Here is a 17411-nt window from a genome sequence, read left to right on the forward strand (position 1 = left end):
TTGACTTGTATTTCTACAAAGTTGCCTATATTCGGGCACGCGACAAAAACCGTTCGCCATAAAAAAATTCTTACCCGTTCTCCATCTATGTCCAAAAACTCCTCTTTAACCTTGCCGCCCATTTTCGTCATGGTTGGGCGGGCAGGCAGGCACAAGAAAAAAATCAATTTATTCTATTTTCCTTAATCGGAATAATTTTCTGCAAACAAACGTCAAGAATAACAATAAAGAGGTTTGAAATTCGTGAACGTAAGTGTTAAACATTGCGGTTCGGCCAACTTAACATAACAACACACACACAAACAGAAGGGAGTAACAAGAACGCAATGTTTTGCTCAGTTAGCTGCTAAAAGAATGCTAACATGGGTCATACATACAATTGTTTGAATAAACGATATACTGGCAGTTATTTTTATTTGTTATGACTAGACTCAAAATATCTAATAATCTGACATATGTGCCTGCAAAGCCTTAAAATGTTTTTCTACCAGCCTTAAACTCAACATAATCAAACCCATCGAAACTTTGTCATGTTTACGCGCCAGACCACAGCAAGGCTCCAGCTTGATTGCCATCCCCTCTCCCCGCGCTGCGAGCCCTTCAACATTTCCACTCGCGGGCATTCCAATCATGTGAACAGGCGCATTGATAAATATCCCTGCGCACAGGACAGTCTGCTGAGTACCTAGCATTGACGAAACCACTGATTTGTGCTTGGCCCTTCAAGCCCTCTCAAGTGGGTTTTGCACCCGAAGGCGGACAAAGGCCAAAACAGTTGGTGCGGAGTGTTTACGTTGGTTTCTAGAGGTGTGATAATTCCACACAAGAAACACTTTCCCCTTGGATGTGAACTTAGCTGTTGCCTTGCTTCGGGGTTTCAACACAAACAACAAAATCGACTTAAAAATGATAAACAATGGGACATAGTACCCTGTACAACTTTTTCAGTTCACTTCTGTTTCATAACACACCGCTTTAGCATTGTGGCTCAAAACGCAGTTTCCCACTGTGCTAATCCGCAGTAAACAATTCTTTCCAGTACATGGTCATTAATTGGACGTACTGTTTCCTAATCATACAAGCTTCACGCCTTGTTACATCACAAAAGCATGTGCACGGACTGTCCCTCTACTCTCTACTTGACAATGAATATAAAGACAGGCTTTTTCACACGTACAGTTGGGTTTCTTAGGAATTCAAAAACAAAATATTGTGTTGACAGTTCAATTAGGGCTCGTACTGGCCTTTGGCTACATCGCCTGAAGTATTTGTCTTTGATGTATCCACCTACACAGCGCAAGGTGTACACAGTAAGCAACTAACGGTTATTATACCAAGATGCCAATATCAATTTCATGATTTTCAGTTCAGGCAATCCACGTACTTGTAAACGTAATTTTAGGTGTACAAGCCCAAAATTTGAACTGATAGAAACTGCGCAACGAATAGCTTTCCAAGTGGAGAAGGCGTTTGGTGATGTACCATCGCCATAGTAACGCGCACTGACTTGCAAGTTAATGATCTACCCAAGCAGGAACCACAGTTAGCATGTCTCGACATGGCCAACAAAATAACATTTGTCAACTCCATGTTTTATGAAGATGGGGTATTTGGGTATTTTTTTTCTCTCGAATTACTTCCACATCGACATGCAAGTCTTCTACAGGTGTATTGTACTGTTTCATACCATTGTGTTGGAACGCTATATTGTTTACATCCGTTCTGAATGACTGAAAAGTGTGCTGTCTGTGAAATCAACATTCTCCGTATCTTGCTTGAACTACGTCACTTGAAACAAAACATGCTACAACCCAAATTAAGTGAACACTTGTAAATTTGGCCTTTACCTTTGAAAGCCACTCTGATAACCAGCGGTAGTTCTGCCTCTTACCAGTAAAAACAATAGCGACGTTGAAAACTACTCCTTCATGGGTTATTGCTACATAAGTTTTTGAAGCAAAGCCGTGTTCTCAGCGTTCAACTGTTAACAACCGACGTTAACACAACACAACACCGTTCCTTACTCGCTGTAGTCACGTTTGGAAAACTCGTCATAAACCCGCTTAGCCGCGACGGCCAAACGCCATGTTGATTTAGCGGGGCACTTCCCGTACACCGCCAATGCTTAAAAAAAAACGTTTGGCGTGTTTGATTGACCCAAATCGCTTTTCAGTCACCATGACAACGGCGCGCAATTGTATTGTTATGTGGCGGTTATTTGTAGCTGTTTAAAAAGTGGCTTGTTGTTGGGAGTAATCTGATTTTTTGGCTAATACACCTTATGGAAAGCGGTTAATGCATGTTTAACTATTCCAACAAAACGAATCACTAGTCAAAGTATAGATGCCAAGTATTGCATCTTTACATTTTTGGGGCAATTTCGACAAACATTTTAGTTACATAAGAAAAAACACGAAAAACAAGGTACCCTTATTTTTTTAATAACAACAAGCTGATGCCAATCATGATCTAACTACATCTTTGATATGAAAGTCAAGTACAAAACAACAACCTTCTTTAAAAGCTATAAACACTTTTCTTGTCAGAAAGAAAGTGTACAAACCACTAGGACTAGAGCAGTGGTTCTTAACCTTTTTGAAGTCACTGACCCCTTTTATGAATTTTCTAAGTCTGCGAACCCCCAACGAAATTTACCCTAAGTCCTTTTATGTTTCACATTTCTTGCATTATACCCTGTCATGCTTTTGAAGCATTTAAATCCACCTTCACAGTCCTTTAAAATCAATGATATTTCTGTATTGTAGTGGCCAACGCATCGAATTGATAATATTTCTGGTAAATACAACTTCACAAATCACTTGTCCTATAAAGTCTATTGTCCATGTGTGTTATGATGTCACAATAGGGAAGACAATCACAAAAAGTATTTGTTTTTGGCATAATTAAGGTGTAATAAACAGCGTGCACTCGTATGCAGGAATGATTGTAAATCGGTTAAGAAACTTAAAAATATTTTTCTAGTGGTCAATGATACTTAACATATTTCCCTCCGTGGACCCCCTGAAACCATCTCACGGACCACTAGGGGGTCCGCGAACCTCAGGTTAAGAACCACTGGACTAGAGGAAGACGTAAACAGAAGAACAGTTGCTATACAAAACACCACTAACTAAACAGCACAATAGCGTTGTGGTTCTAACTACAAACCACTTTCCGAAGTTTTGAAAGCCTGGCATATCTGAAATCAACACATAGGTTAGTTCATATAGCTAAGATTAATAGCATGACAATTACGCAACAAAGGCTATTGTGGCGCACCCCACGACAGGACAATAGGCTCTTATGTCGCTAAACCGCGGTGTTCCAATTCAAACATTACCTTTGGCGATATTTGTTGTCATATGGATATCGACATTTTATTAATTTTTTTGCTTCTGAACTGAAACTATGCGGCACTGTTCGTAAGAGCGTTTTTGTAACTCAAAGTCACGAAGTCATGTATTACATATAGTTTAAAAATATTGCAGCGAATTAATAAAGATTTAATACGCCGATGCTAAAATAACCGAATTTTCCACCATTGAACTGCTCTAACCAACTTATTCGTTGCAGTAAGTTTGGATTTGTCATTTAAAATTAGTCCCACAATACAAAACACAAATCAATACCGAAGTAAGATTTCGCAATTAACCAATAGTTACTTGAACTTTGAAATCAAACCAATAGTCGGTCGCATGTTAACGTGTTTGGTTGTCACGTAGTGGGAGAATGGGAAATGCGCGGTTAATAAACGAATGTTCTGATCACATACACCCCCATGAAACATAAAGCGGTCCTTTTTTAAGTGAGATACTAAAAACAATCATTTATTGATAAACATTCAATGGGTTTCATGGTAACTTTCTGGATTTAAATTTCAACATCCTCATTTTGCCATTGTTGTCTGGCGGAAAAACTGATGCTGTATCTCTAGGCTGCATGGGTAAGCAGGCACCCTCGAAGTTTAGGGCCTGAACCATTGGGGACCATTGGAAGTACCAAAAATGTACTGCAACAGCGCCCACTACCTGCAAGGAATATACGTCATACTTTCAGATTATTTTTTTGTGATAATTTAGTAATGCCATAATTTTTGGTAATTTTTGGATTATGAAAAAAACGTTTTTGCAATATCTCAGCGTTCGGTTTCGATTGCAAGGTAAAGTGAGTGCATCCGATGACACCAATCATTGCAGCATTTCTAAATCTGCCACATATACATAAACCGGTGCGATGATCACATATTCTTGAAGAACTATGTAACGCAAAACAAAACAATAAAGATAAATATGACATCATTTTGATTGAGTAGTGTTTAGGAGATTACATAAACCTCCACAAAACGGTGGCTTTCATGTTCACACTACGTGAACAAGAACGTAAAAGATTGCAAAAAGAAAAACTTGTAGGTTTTCGTGTTGAACTTTGACATTTTAAAAGTTTCCGATCACAAAGAAGAGTTTGCCTTTGGTGCAAAGTCACGACGGCCTGTACCGTACATAAAAAGTGAAAACCTCTTTGTTGGGTCGCACGTTCTTGCAAACCCCTATAAATTTTAAACCGACTAAATTACAAACCTAAACAAATGTCGGTTGTTGATTCGTTTTCAAACGACAATTCTTTGTTTCGCTGATGGGATATAGTTAGGCGGTGCATTTTTGTAATGAAGGCAAGAGTTTCGCGAAGGAACCGTTTGAAGTTTTGTGTCAAGTATTGTCTGTTGCGTTATTCCATGTCGATCGTTTGGTAATTTTTTTGTCAAAACAGTTGTTTAGTATTATTGTTAACATCGAACTTAGTTTTCGAACTGCTTTTCGTAGCTCTCAATGGCTTAGGGTCAGGCAGGTATTTGGAAAAAAATCACGGATTTTTTAATTTTTTTCGCAAACGCGTATGATCTACCGCGTAACTTCCGCTGTAGTTTTTAGCGTTAAAGAACTGTTCTATAGAACAACCGGGTAATGGATTTGATAATTTGATTGTAATATTTTTTTAATCAAAAGCATGTGAAATGTGGACAATTACAGTTGTGCCGACTTCCTACATTTGATTGACATTACCGTATTATTTATCACGTTGTGGGGTTGTCCGTTTCAAAACATGGCTGAAAATTTTTCAGGTTCATACCACATTAGCAAGCAAGTGCTAGGTTTGTCACATTAACATAACAAATCGGATAGTTTTTTTTTTCAAAACATGTTTCAACAATAAAACCCAAACCAGAAAGTTTTAATAAAACATTTTATGTTTACACTGGGTGAAAATTATAATTGTAATCAATGATATTTTTGCACTTATCTGTAAAGCTGCAGTAATCACAGTAAATCAACGGAACCGAAGTTGTAACATTGACATTTGACAAAACTTTTTTTGTTTTATTTGTGCATCTTCTTTTTTTTCTTTTAGTTTATAATGTACAAAGTTTGCATACAACATTTGGTTTTTTTAAAACCAGACTACTGGTTTGAATTGGTAATGTCTGTTTAATAAACAATAGAACCGCTTAGTCATAGTGATTCTAATTTTTTTAAATAACTTATTTAAAAGATAGTAGAACAAATTATATCAAATACACAGTTGCCTATATGCCTAAAATATTGTTGGTTTAATAATGATCAGAAATCATAAAATCTATAGCTAAGAAGTTTCAATTTAATATGAGATGTTTGGACAATAAGGCAAAGAACCCCTTTCAGCCTTTCATGTATTTACATGCTGTGGCATGATGCTTGTTTCCCACCCTTAACATGACTCTGCTGTTATTGTTTGTTCACATACAGCTGAGTGCTTTTGTTTGATGGCCACCCGACTGTGACCTACCGACACATTTTGCCAAGCCTTTCATAAAAATACCTTGTTGTTTCACATATGTGGAAGGGGTATGTGGTGTGGTGTGAATGGGGCATCCTGTGGTAGGGTAAATATGTCACTGATACAAAGTAAACAGTTGATGTGGTTGCCTGAAGACATGTAGATATGGTATGAATGTGTATTGTATAGAATTGTTTTAGTGCAGTAACTGTTGGGTGCAGCATGTCTTCATTGCCTGTTTCTTCAACCAACAGTCGCTCTTTAGTAAATTCTAATCGTAGACCTGCTGCAGAAACAGATCGTACCAAAAGGTTATCCTATCTGAACCAATTTCTACAGCAGCAGTTGCTGCAGAGCAGGGATTCACTGATCACTGGAACAAAGAGCACTAAACAGTGTCCGGTGTGGAGTAAAAACTCTGTTAATGTGAAACACTCTGTATCAGGAATAACAGCCACAAAAGCTGATATACATCACAGAAAAACTACCAATTCAGCAAAGACACGATCAATATCCCCACCCATTTTGGAAGAAGAACCAACTGAAAAGAGAGAACATAAACGGAGATACAGTTTACCTATTTATACAAGCATACAGAGTCTGTATGCTGAAAACCTTCATATCAAAGTCAAGTTTGTATCAAGCTTAAGTGCGTATGTTAACAAAATGGGACAGACTCTTTCTGAACCAGTAACCAAGAAGGAAACCACAAGTGATGAAAATCACAGCCTCAAAGTTGGAGCTTCCTGTATGCAGGGCTGGAGAATCAGTATCCTTTGAAATCAATTTTTTAGGGCAAGGAATAGCTACAATAGGGATTGCAGCATTAGTAGTGATAACAATCTGTAAGCTATGTAATCTTTAAATCCTCTTACTAAACCAGATCATAAGGTTAAATGTTTTTTACTTCATTGTCAAAAAAATCATATCATGGTAAAAAAAACTTTTTTTTGTATTTGTTTTGTTGATGGAGTCGGCATCAACTAACTACATTTTTAATTTAATAATGAACTATTTTTCTTAACCCACTCTACCTATAAAAGCAATGGAAGATGAACATGTCCACAAACTATGTTTAAATGACGAGAAGGACACTCATTTCTTTGCAGTATTTGATGGCCATGGTGGCCAGGCTTCAGCCCAGTTTGCTGCTAAACACCTTGATCACTGTATTGTGTCTCACAGCGGCTACAGTAAGTTTTGATTGTAATATTTACATTTAATAGCCATTGCAGCACAAGCATAAAGAACAGTCTCAGTTAAACTGCATTTGGCCCTTTGCCTAATTGGGATAAAACTTGAGGTACAAATGATTTATAATGTGGTGAAGCTTTAAATAATTGACATCTGTTCATCTGGATCTTCACCTAATGCAGACACATTTTTGGGCCAAAAGGGTCCAAATTAGCCAAGGTTTAGTATATGTAAAGTTGTACAGCTTTTTTCAATATGTTACAATGTGTGTACAGTAATAATAATAGAAATGATTAGTTGTACAGCTTTTTTCATTTTTTTACAATGTGTGTACAGTAATAATAATAGGAATGAGTTTTGGTTTTATATCAAATAGTTATAAGTGCATTTTTTTGTAGGAAATTGTGACATTGCAGCATCCTGCAAAGGTGGTTTTCTAGCTGTTGATGAACAACTGAACAAGGAATCTCTTGGTAAAGAAGACTCCTCAGGATGTACAGCTGTCTCTGTGTTAATTAAAGGCAACAAACTTTACTGTGTAAGCAAACAGTCTTTATGAATTTCAAAAACTGTTCAGTTTTGGGACACTATATACCGATCTGTTCATAAGTTTAATGGTGAAAATAACGGCCCAAATAGACGTAAAAAGCGACATGCTTTATTGTTCAAACGTTTCGGCAAATGCTCATGCCATCATCAGTGATATGAAGGCCACATCAGTTACACCCGTTTATATACACTTTAGTCGCATAAAGGAATGATAAAAAGGTGCGAAACAAGCGTCACATAAAGTTTTGTTTATGCCCTTTGATCCAAGGGTGTTCACTTCATAGTGTATTTAGCACCCATGAATAAACATATTAACGAGGCACTTGCTAATACGTTTCTAATGACCTACCAGTATGTTGAAAATCATTAAAACTGGCTTAATTTATCAAAGGTAATGAGCTAGGTGTTGTTGGTTGTTATTTTCAGTTGGTATATTGCAAGTAGTATATATATATATTTGGTATGAGCTGTATACTTGTTTCGGCAATCCACAAATTTCAACCTACATTTCTGGAGTAGTCAAATGGGGTAAAAAAATTAAATTGATACATAGTAATATATTTAGCATGTGCTGAATGCTTGAAATGTTTCCACAAATTCCACCCTAGATTTCTGGTAATAACTCTTCTTGTAGTCTGCTAACAATGTAGGTAATTGTTTGAGGGGTGTCGGTATTATTATTCTATGGCTGTCGGCATCGAATTAGGTGTCAGACAGAATACAATGCCTTGTGGTATGACACAATCCAAAATGTTTCAAGTTACATTCGTAATTCAATGACTATCCACAGTTTGAAGCAAGCAGTTGGTTTTTGCTTGCAGCAGAACACGACCAACGCAATGATTCTGTGCTGGCAATGTGAGCCACTTGCCTTCTAGTGCCTCTTTTGTTGCATAATTTAAAACATATCAACTTAATGACATAACATGTATTTGTAATTAGTGCTGTAAATGCTTTTTCCACATAGGTTAAGCATTACAGTACAGTTTTATAATTTAAAACATATTAACTTAATGACATAACATGTAGTTTTAATCAGTGCAGTAAATGCTCGTCACATCTGTTAATTGCAGTACAGTTTGCATAAATTTTTCGACAGTAATTTGTCTTTTTCTTCTTTACCCAATTCACTTTGGTGTAAAACTGCCTTTATTTACACATCATCATTGTTAAACAAATTGCCACTCCTTACCACTTTACAATGTAAATAAAATTACTGAGTTCGTGCAAACAAAACCACAAAGACTAAATCTATTGAGTTCCAAGGAATCAATTATGATTTGTTAGCAAATGTTGGGTTCTTATTCCTTTTTGTTTGTTTAGATGAGAATGGTTTAACATTTTTCCTTAAACCAAAAGGTCAATTATCCGAGCAGAAATAGAATAGGCCTAAAATGTGACCTGTGCTCTACATTTTGAGTCCTGTTTTTACATCACATGTGGCTGTTTATTTAATTTGTGAAAAATGAATCTAAAATTAGGGTCATAAAATCTATACATACCTAATACAGAATATATATATTACATTAACATTTGTTTTGTCTTCTAATAAAATTATGCTATTGTATTGATGTGTATGATCTATGTTTGACCAACAATATTGTTCATTATGCAATCAGTATTTTAAGCACTTTCAACTAATATACACAGGATATTAACATGCAGCATGAGGTGATATCATTCATGTGACTAAATCAAGTAAAAATGTCACACCACTGTGACGTAATCATTCAAATCAGTGGTTCTCAAACTTTTTTAATATTGGTCCGAATGGTAGTTTTTTAGGTGTGTAGGGGGCTGCAAAAAACAAGACCTAAAAAATCACTAAAGGAAATTACGTTGAAAGCTAATAGAACAATCTTTAGTGGTTTTCTGAGGTCTGGTGCGAGCTGCAAAATAGGTAGTTGGGAGCCGCAGAGCCACGATTGAGAATCACTGATTTAAATTCTGCAAATACCGATAATTTGTTTAGGCTAACGCTGGAGACTCTCGTGCTGTGGCAAGTGTCCGTGGCCACGCTCAGCTCCTATCGTTTGATCACAAGCCCAACCACGACCGTGAGATGCGCAGAATAAACGCTGCTGGTGGTTTTGTGGAGTTCAATCGAGTTAATGGAAACTTGGCCTTGTCTCGTGCCCTTGGCGATTTTGTCTTCAAGAAAAACGAACACTTAAGAGTGGAGGAACAAATTGTAATAGGTGGGTTGATTATGTACATTTTGTGAGCAATTTATTTCTTGAGGTGTGATTTTAACATGGCCAAAACCTGGACTTTTTAATTCAATTGTAGCCAACTGTGTTTTGCATTGTATCACAGGAGACAATATCTTTCATTAAAGGTTTAAAAAATGTGCTTGAAATCAAAACTGTCTGAATGTGTAATTACAACCTCATCTTTTTAATTCAGTTTTAGCCAACTGTGTTTTGCATTTTACCACAGAAACTATTTCTTTCGTTAAAGGTTAAAAGAGTGTACTTGAAATTAACGATGTCTGGACATGCAATTTAAACATGACCAACCTGCGGTTTTCTTAATTCAGTGTCAGGCAAACTTACTTTGCATTGTATCACAGAAAACAAGTTATTTCATTGAAAGTTATGAAATGTACCTACAAATTAAAAATAAAATGTAAAAATAAACCATCACTTTTTGTGTTACAGCTGAGCCAGATGTGATATGCAAAGAAATCTCCAAAGACCATGAATTTGTGGTTTTGGCATGTGATGGCATCTGGGATGTTCTTTCCAATCAAGATGTTGTTGAGTTTGTCAGAGACAAGCTTGCTCAGAAAATAGAACCTGAACAGGTAAGCAGAGCTAATATCCATTATTAACATAGACTAACATTACATACTGTTTGCTGGGAAAATTGCCATTCAGTGAACTTTCATGACTTACTGCATGCAAATTTCGTGCATAGACTGTGCCTAAATGACCTATACCGGGCTATAGGTTAAGCCTCTTTCCAATTGCTTCATTTGAAGCAGTGGTTCCTAACGTTTTTTCAATGAATTCCCCCCTTAACAATTCAAAACATTTTCATACACCCCTACTGTACTGCATAATAGGTCAAAACCACACAAATATCATATAAAGTTGAGTCTTTTTTTAACTTCACAAGTCATATTCCCAGAGCTTAAGTGTCTATTTACAAACCACATGTGAACAGTTTCCTTGGTAGAAATTTCTTCCCGGTTGGGAACCACCGCATTGAAATAATACCTAATGTTATTATTGTATCGCATATCACTTAAATACAGTTTGGGGCTCACCACTTAGCTGGTATGACCATTATGAGTTACAGCACCATTTGCTCACAAACTGTGGTAAGTAAGTATTAAGACTCATGTTCTGTGCTTTTCAGATATGCGAAGATCTAATGGACAAGTGCCTAGCCAGTGAATGTGCAATGGGTGGTGTCGGGTGTGATAACATGACGGTGATAATAGTGGCCCTTAAGCAGAATGGATCCTTTGATGAACTGTGCAAAAAGTGTGCTGTGGCCAAACGCGACCCGATCCCGCCCTCCTGCTTGTTGGCATCTTACCCTGATTATGTAAAAGGTGGAATTAGCTGCCTTTGACTTCTCTGCACCTTGCAATCCACCCTAGGGTTTCTATTCATTCAAATCCTACTTTTGTGCACCGAAATAGCTAACAATGCCAGACAGCAGCTGCAGCATTCCTGTATTACTGAATTCAATATGGAGGTTTTATTGTGATTCATTGATCACATCTGCGTTTTGTCTAGGATGTATGGGCAAAATGTATAGGTTTTATTATTTAACAGAACTAACATTCAGTAAAAAATACACTAAGGTCAATTCGGTTGTATTTAATCTTTTTAAAACATTTGGTAGTTGTTCACAATAGTCACTTACAAGCTGCCTTTTTTCTTAAACATGTCATGACATTTTCTATAGATTTAAATTTCAATGATCACTATTCAGTTCCACATTGTATTTGGTTCACAACCAGCAAGTTATAAGGGGCCTTACAGTGTCTTCGATAGCTTGAAGCAGTTCTGTGTCTGCGTTATAGCAATAATTGTGCTGTGTTAAAACATATAACCACACTTGTAGTCTACTAAGCCTACTTTATGAACACAAATGTTAACTGTATACCTGTTGTTACATTGTCAATGTACTTTGGTCATGGATTTGTTAAACAAACTAAGGCAGTGAGATTGTTTAATTAGTGATGGGCTTGTTTGTCCTGTAATATGGTAGTGTCTTTAAAACCTATTGACATAATACTTTCAAAAGATAAGTTATTCCAGCATGCAAAAATAATGCTTGTATCAGTGAAGTCAAAAATTTAGTTCATAAGCTTATATTTCAATATCATGCTGCTTGAGCAAAAAAAACCTAATAGCATGCTCAAGTAAGCACAGCAATGGAAATTTCAAAGACATTTTCATATTGCAAACTAGTTTCAACACAGTGTGGTATTTTTTGGTAAAGCATAATTTTTCATTTCTGTTAGCTGTGGTTTCCTGTTGAAATCCTTGCGTCAAGTTTCTGTTCGCGATAAGTCATAAGTGGTCATGTTCATGCGTAAGCTGTATTGCCTTTGGTTTCCACCAAGACACACGCCACTGTGAATAGCAAACTTCCAATGTACATAGCACACTCATGCCAACCTATGAAAGAGATTCTTCAACAAACGTGACTTGCATCTGATGAATCTTGCCGATTTTTGTTTTGTAAGAACTGACACTTGTTGCCATTTTGCGATGCCTCGTTAGAGTAAGATGCAATGAACTTTTTCAATTTGCATGCGTGTTCAATTCACAGCAATTGGCAAAGCAACTAAACGACGCTTTTTATCAGTTGCTTTTACCTCCAATTATGTGGATGTTGCCTATCCAGTGGTTCTTAAAATTGAAACCAAAAATCAACATGTATAAGTCTGCACATTGATAAGCTTCATACCAGCGTTTGTGAATGTAAACCAAAAAATTCCTATTCTATAGCAAAACATATCACTAAGTCAGTTTGAAAAATAAGCGATCAACCCATAAACGCAACAAATTGTTTTCGAAAGCCTCAAGCGAAAACTTTAACTTAAGGTGTCACCTTCTAGGTACAAATTCGTTCTCGTGAAATGGTGCTCCTGTGACACTGTTACAAAGTCTGTGTAATTTCAATCGGGCACTTAGCGCGTTTCAATGTGCAAGCATCGATTGTTGGTGGTCAACTGTGAACTAAAGTATTTTTCTCTGCTTGTTAATTCCTCCTGTGCATTTGAAGCAGTCTAAACAATAAACCTTGCTCCAAATTTGTTCCCAAGCTTTTGTGTTGTTCCATTTGCTTACACCAGACTTATCCATCCATGCCCTGTAGATTTTCAATGTACTTTCTGTATGGCTTTTTCTCTTCATATCCCTTACCCTTGTGTTTTGATTTGTCCCTATTTACAGAGCTGTCAAATTTCTGGTTGTAAAAATGTAAGCAAATATTCAATTTTACCTAAAACAAATTGATGGTATTTTTTAAGACTTTTGTGCTAAATTAAAATTCGGGTAACTAAAGTATACTGTGAGATCAGCTGAATGTTGTTGTTTTTCGACATTGTGTTTTTGTTGATGATCAACATTAAACGGTGAGCCATGGTTGATGTAAACAAGTAGCAGGAGCTGCTGATCCAGTGTTGTATGCTTTTGCATTCACTTGTATCTCAAAAGTTCTTCTGTATTTGTATTTAAAATGTGCTTCTGGCTTTCCCTGTACTCCACCTAATAAACTGTTTCGTTCATGTCTTTTGTTTGGTATGTTTTGGTAGCTGATCTGTAATGAGATTTGGAATACCATTTTTAAAATGTATTGTAAAAGATGACAGTTTACTTAAGAGTCTGACTCGGTGGTTTTCAAACTGTGGTAGGCGCACCACTAGAGTGACTTTCTGCTATACTTAATTCAAGTCACTTATTTCTTAAATTTGCTAGTGTAGTCAAGAAGAACTCTTGGTCTAACCATTAAGGGTTTAGGTGGTACACAGCGATAAAGTCATCAGGTGGTATGCGATCAGTAGGAGCTTAAGAACCACTGGTTTCTTAATAGGTAATTGAGAATGGTAAAAAATTGAATCCTATTCTGTTTTTAAACCATTTGAAGTTTTTACTTCAGTAATAAACTTTACAAACTGAAAACATGTGAATGAAAAAAGTGATATCCTCTGGATGGGCTATTCTAAATTGGGTATCTCAACTGGTCCAAATTTGCTTTTGTCACACACAGCAAACATTCATAAACAGTTACAAAGTCAGTAACCAACATCAATCAAATGTTTCGATTACTGAGCTTGAGATTGCTTGCTAGTTAAACTTTCAGGAAGCTCAAGTCTTCGAAAAAGTGGCTTCATATCATGACCAAGTGGCTGGCCCACCATTTTATCCTGGCCACCTTCTAGAGATGCAAAGCTCTTCATGGCATCATCCAGTCCTCGACAGTCTTGAGGCACACCAAGTTTTGATAGGGCAAAGCTTGCTAACTCAGGTGCTATCGGTTGCAACAAAATGGAACAAACCCTCATTGCTTCATAACTGCAGTACAATACAGTGTCTAAAAATGCTGCCTGATTTGAGTCAGTCCTTTTTAGTTCCCATACTTTGTGTTTGGTCACCATAATATTGACCAGTTGCACAACTTTCATGATTGCGTTAATTCCTTTGTAGAAGTAAAAGTCCCTGTAATAGGGTTGAATCTCTTCTGCAAGGTGTTGGACTGATATGATGACCTCCTTGATACTATCGTCATCAATTGCATGGTCAGCATTAGATGTCCCAACAAGTTCGCCAGGGTATACCTTTAAAGGGTTAAGTCTCTTGCCCATTATACGATGCAAGCAGTTGCCATAGTCATTTGCAAGATCTGAGTTCAAACCATTGTACAACAGTTTTTCAGAGAAGTTACAATCATCCCCAAGGACTCCTTGTTTTAAAAGAAAATATCTAAGACCCTCTGGTGTTACTGATAGTGCAGTTTCAAAAGGGTCCACCACATTGCCTGTGCTCTTGGACATTTTTCTGTTGTCACATAGCCAATGTGAATGTACCACTACCTGCTTGGGCAACTTCAAGCCAGCTGCAAGTAGAAAGGCAGGCCAGTAAACAGCATGGAAGCGCATAATGTCCTGCCCTACTATATGGACATCAGCAGGCCACATGTTAGAATATGTTGTCCCATTGACTTGTGGGTAACCTGCTGCAGTTAGGTAATTAACTAGGGCATCAAACCACACATACACTCTATGCGCACTGTCTCCAGGAACTGGCACACCCCAAGGAACTTTGCTCACATCTCGAGATATAGAGATGTCCTCAAGGGGAGTTTGCAGCTCATGAAGCAACTTTGCTCTAAATTTAACAGGGTGAACTCTTTGACTGTCAGATAGGATCCATTCACGAACTTGATCTGTGAATGCTGATAACTTAAACATGTAATTTTCTTCTTCCATCCATTGCAGGCGGTGGCCAGATTCCTTTGAAATGCGATAAGTTTCTCCTGAGATTTTGTCTTTCTCCAAAGTTATTGCCGATTCAGATACATATGCCTCATCAGGTATTGAATACCATCCTTTGTATTGTCCTGAGAATTTTGCACCAACAGGAAGAAAATTAAACAGTGACCAGATAATTAAAACATAGCTTACCCTGTTTTCAAATGCTTGTACCTTTGTATATGAAGCCATTTTCTTCTACTTTTTGCCAAAAATGCTGCACTGCTTCATAATGTCTCTGTTCAGTTGTTCTTACAAAATCAGATGCATCAATACCAAACACTTTGATCATTTTTCTGAATCTAAAACACACATGCAAAAGTTCATCCACCATTTCTACAATTGCCTATTTCTCACAAAAACAAAATATTACTCTGCGTCCGTTGCTTTCAAGTTTAGTCTATGCTCTGCCAATACTTCTTAGTCTTAAACATAATATTACAACTTAAAGCTTTAACAATAGATAGATTATTTACTAAACATTTTGCTCTTTTAAAATTTGTGTATTTTATTTAAAGTAGACCAAACAAACAAACCCTTTTAAGGATAGGCCCAAACATTGAGTGGAGCTGGTATGTCAAGCACAAACCTTTCTGAAACTTGGTCACAAAACACCAACGGATCCATTTGCTGTGCATCAGCCGCTTGTTTTACTTTCAACCCATGCTCATCAGTTCCTGTAACCAGTTTGGAGTCAGTAAAAGTACTGTTGACGTTTTTCATTTTTTCCCAACGACAGGATGCATCTGCCAGTATGGTTGTATAAAGATGTCCAAGATGTGGTACCGAGTTCACATAGTATATTGGTGTTGTGACGTAGTAGCTTTTTGCACGGTTCCAATTAGGAAACAAAGCGACGTATTGGCCAGACCTTGATTGGCGATTTAAACGCAATAAGGTCCGAAAGGAGGAAGACAGCACCATTTCCAAGTTATTGGTGGTTTGTTAGGATGTATAAGATGCATCAATGAAAGAAATCGTAACTAGGCTATGTAGGAAAACGACAAAACAAGTTCATATTGGCGAAATTTTAAATAAGTGTAACAAAACATAAAGTTAGCATGGAGCCGAGGGGAACCACCGAAACAAACTCACATCGCCAACATGGTAGACCTACTAACACTGAGCTTCACCTTTGGCCCGACCTGAGAACTTCTGGGAGGTGGCGCAAAAGAGCATAGGCGTTTATGGTGCTGTTATAGCAATTTGGGTTTATGGTAAGAATAATTGCTGAGTCATCACCATAAACGACTATGCTCTTTTGCGCCACCTACCAGAAGTTGAGTTGAGTTGAGTTGAGTTTATTTCGCCGGTGATACAAATCGTAGCAGCACAATTGCACTAAAATATTCACCAAGCCGGAAATAGCTGCGCAACGTTGGGACGTTATAAAGCGCGACAAAGGTAAGGGCACAATTGGTGGAAAGATGATAAACGCGCTGCAGCTACACCGTTACTAATAGCGTTATGTGGCAGGGACTCACAACGGAGGGTGAGGTTGGCGCATTGGGACATCAAGACTGGGGGGGGGAAACGTTGGTGGAACCAGCCAGGTTGGGACCTAATCTAACCACCCGTGTTAGGGAAAGAGGGTGGGGTTCAACAGGAAAAGAAACCACCAAAAGAAACCCTGTTGGATAGTTTCCGGCGCCGGAAGGAAGGGTGCAGCACAAACATAGTGACGATTGAACATGAAAGTTGTACAACATAAAATGAAAAAACAAAAGAGGAAAAAAACGGAATTAAAAAAAAACAGATCAATGAGTCCATAGATTCGTGTGATACAAGGGCAGGGGGAACCTCATCAGCTCAGCTGTTGCCATTCCGTGACACTTTGTATAGTTGATGGGTCGCGAACTGCGAATGTTGTAACTGAAAAAGAAAAGCTCCGAGCGGCAGCGTGTTCTCAGGTCGGGCCAAAGGTGAAGCTCAGTGTTAGTAGGTCTACCCGCCAAACATGGCCGGCCGGCTGAGCTGCTAACACCATGACGCAAATGACAACCAAATGCGATTAGGGGGCGTAAAGAGCTGATTTTTTCATTTAGCGGCTATAAATGGGTTGGGTTGGGAAATAAGTTTTTAATTTTTTTACATTAGTAACTAATTTTTTGAGTTAGTTTTATTGAATTTTAAGTGCTAATACCTTACCCAGACCCTAATAGCCCTAACCGTGAGCATTTCTGGAGATATAACCAAATCGCATTTGGTTGTCATTTGCGTTACGGTGTTAGTAGCTCTACCAACATGGCCGTCGCCAAATGTTTTTTCAAGAGCAAGTTTTGATACCAAGCTAGGCTATATACTTACATGGATGGTTTACGATATCATGTAATTGTGTGCATACAGGCTTAAATTATAG

The 17411-nt window shown here is 37.6% G+C and overlaps 3 protein-coding genes across 3 annotated transcripts in view; 1 reads left to right on the top strand and 2 right to left on the bottom strand.

Moving 5' to 3' along the window:
- LOC145239347 (dynein beta chain, ciliary-like) overlaps positions 1-195 on the bottom strand; it is a 65209-nt gene extending 65014 nt beyond the window's left edge. The window contains exon 1 of the mRNA XM_080102651.1: positions 75-195. Coding sequence (XP_079958777.1) covers positions 75-131 — 57 coding nt within the window. The 5' untranslated portion in view covers positions 132-195. The remainder of the gene's footprint in view (positions 1-74) is intronic.
- Positions 196-6018: 5823 nt separating this feature from the next.
- On the top strand, positions 6019-13311 carry LOC145238170 (putative protein phosphatase 2C T23F11.1). Its single transcript, XM_080101252.1, has 6 exons — positions 6019-6580; positions 6855-7004; positions 7404-7543; positions 9527-9752; positions 10215-10360; positions 10918-13311. The coding sequence occupies exons 1-6, from the start codon at positions 6034-6036 to the stop codon at positions 11134-11136; spliced, it is 1428 nt and encodes a 475-aa protein (XP_079957378.1). The 5' UTR covers positions 6019-6033; the 3' UTR covers positions 11137-13311.
- A 48-nt stretch (positions 13312-13359) lies between these two features.
- LOC145238169 (methionine--tRNA ligase, mitochondrial-like) lies at positions 13360-16199 on the bottom strand. The gene is made up of 3 exons (XM_080101250.1): positions 15642-16199; positions 15227-15354; positions 13360-15141 (listed from the first exon to the last, which is right to left on the bottom strand). The coding sequence occupies exons 1-3, from the start codon at positions 15974-15976 to the stop codon at positions 13847-13849; spliced, it is 1758 nt and encodes a 585-aa protein (XP_079957376.1). The 5' UTR covers positions 15977-16199; the 3' UTR covers positions 13360-13846.
- Between the last annotated feature and the right edge of the window lie 1212 nt (positions 16200-17411).

The sequence above is a fragment of the Phallusia mammillata genome, chromosome 7 (genome assembly GCF_965637545.1).
Source record: "Phallusia mammillata chromosome 7, kaPhaMamm4.hap1.1, whole genome shotgun sequence".
Classification (NCBI taxonomy): Eukaryota; Metazoa; Chordata; class Ascidiacea; order Phlebobranchia; family Ascidiidae; genus Phallusia; species Phallusia mammillata.

Excerpts from the sequence above, each read along its gene's own strand:
- LOC145238170 (XM_080101252.1), top strand. The coding sequence starts at position 6,034 with ATGTCTTCATTGCCTGTTTCTTCAACCAACAGTCGCTCTTTAGTAAAT. Across the intron at positions 7,544-9,526 it reads AAGGCAACAAACTTTACTGT|GCTAACGCTGGAGACTCTCG; the intron begins GTAAGCAAACAG and ends TAATTTGTTTAG. Across the intron at positions 10,361-10,917 it reads AGAAAATAGAACCTGAACAG|ATATGCGAAGATCTAATGGA; the intron begins GTAAGCAGAGCT and ends TGTGCTTTTCAG.
- LOC145238169 (XM_080101250.1), bottom strand. The coding sequence starts at position 15,976 with ATGGTGCTGTCTTCCTCCTTTCGGACCTTATTGCGTTTAAATCGCCAA. Across the intron at positions 15,355-15,641 it reads TGTGACCAAGTTTCAGAAAG|ATTCAGAAAAATGATCAAAG; the intron begins GTTTGTGCTTGA and ends TGTGTGTTTTAG. Across the intron at positions 15,142-15,226 it reads AAATGGCTTCATATACAAAG|GACAATACAAAGGATGGTAT; the intron begins GTACAAGCATTT and ends CAAAATTCTCAG.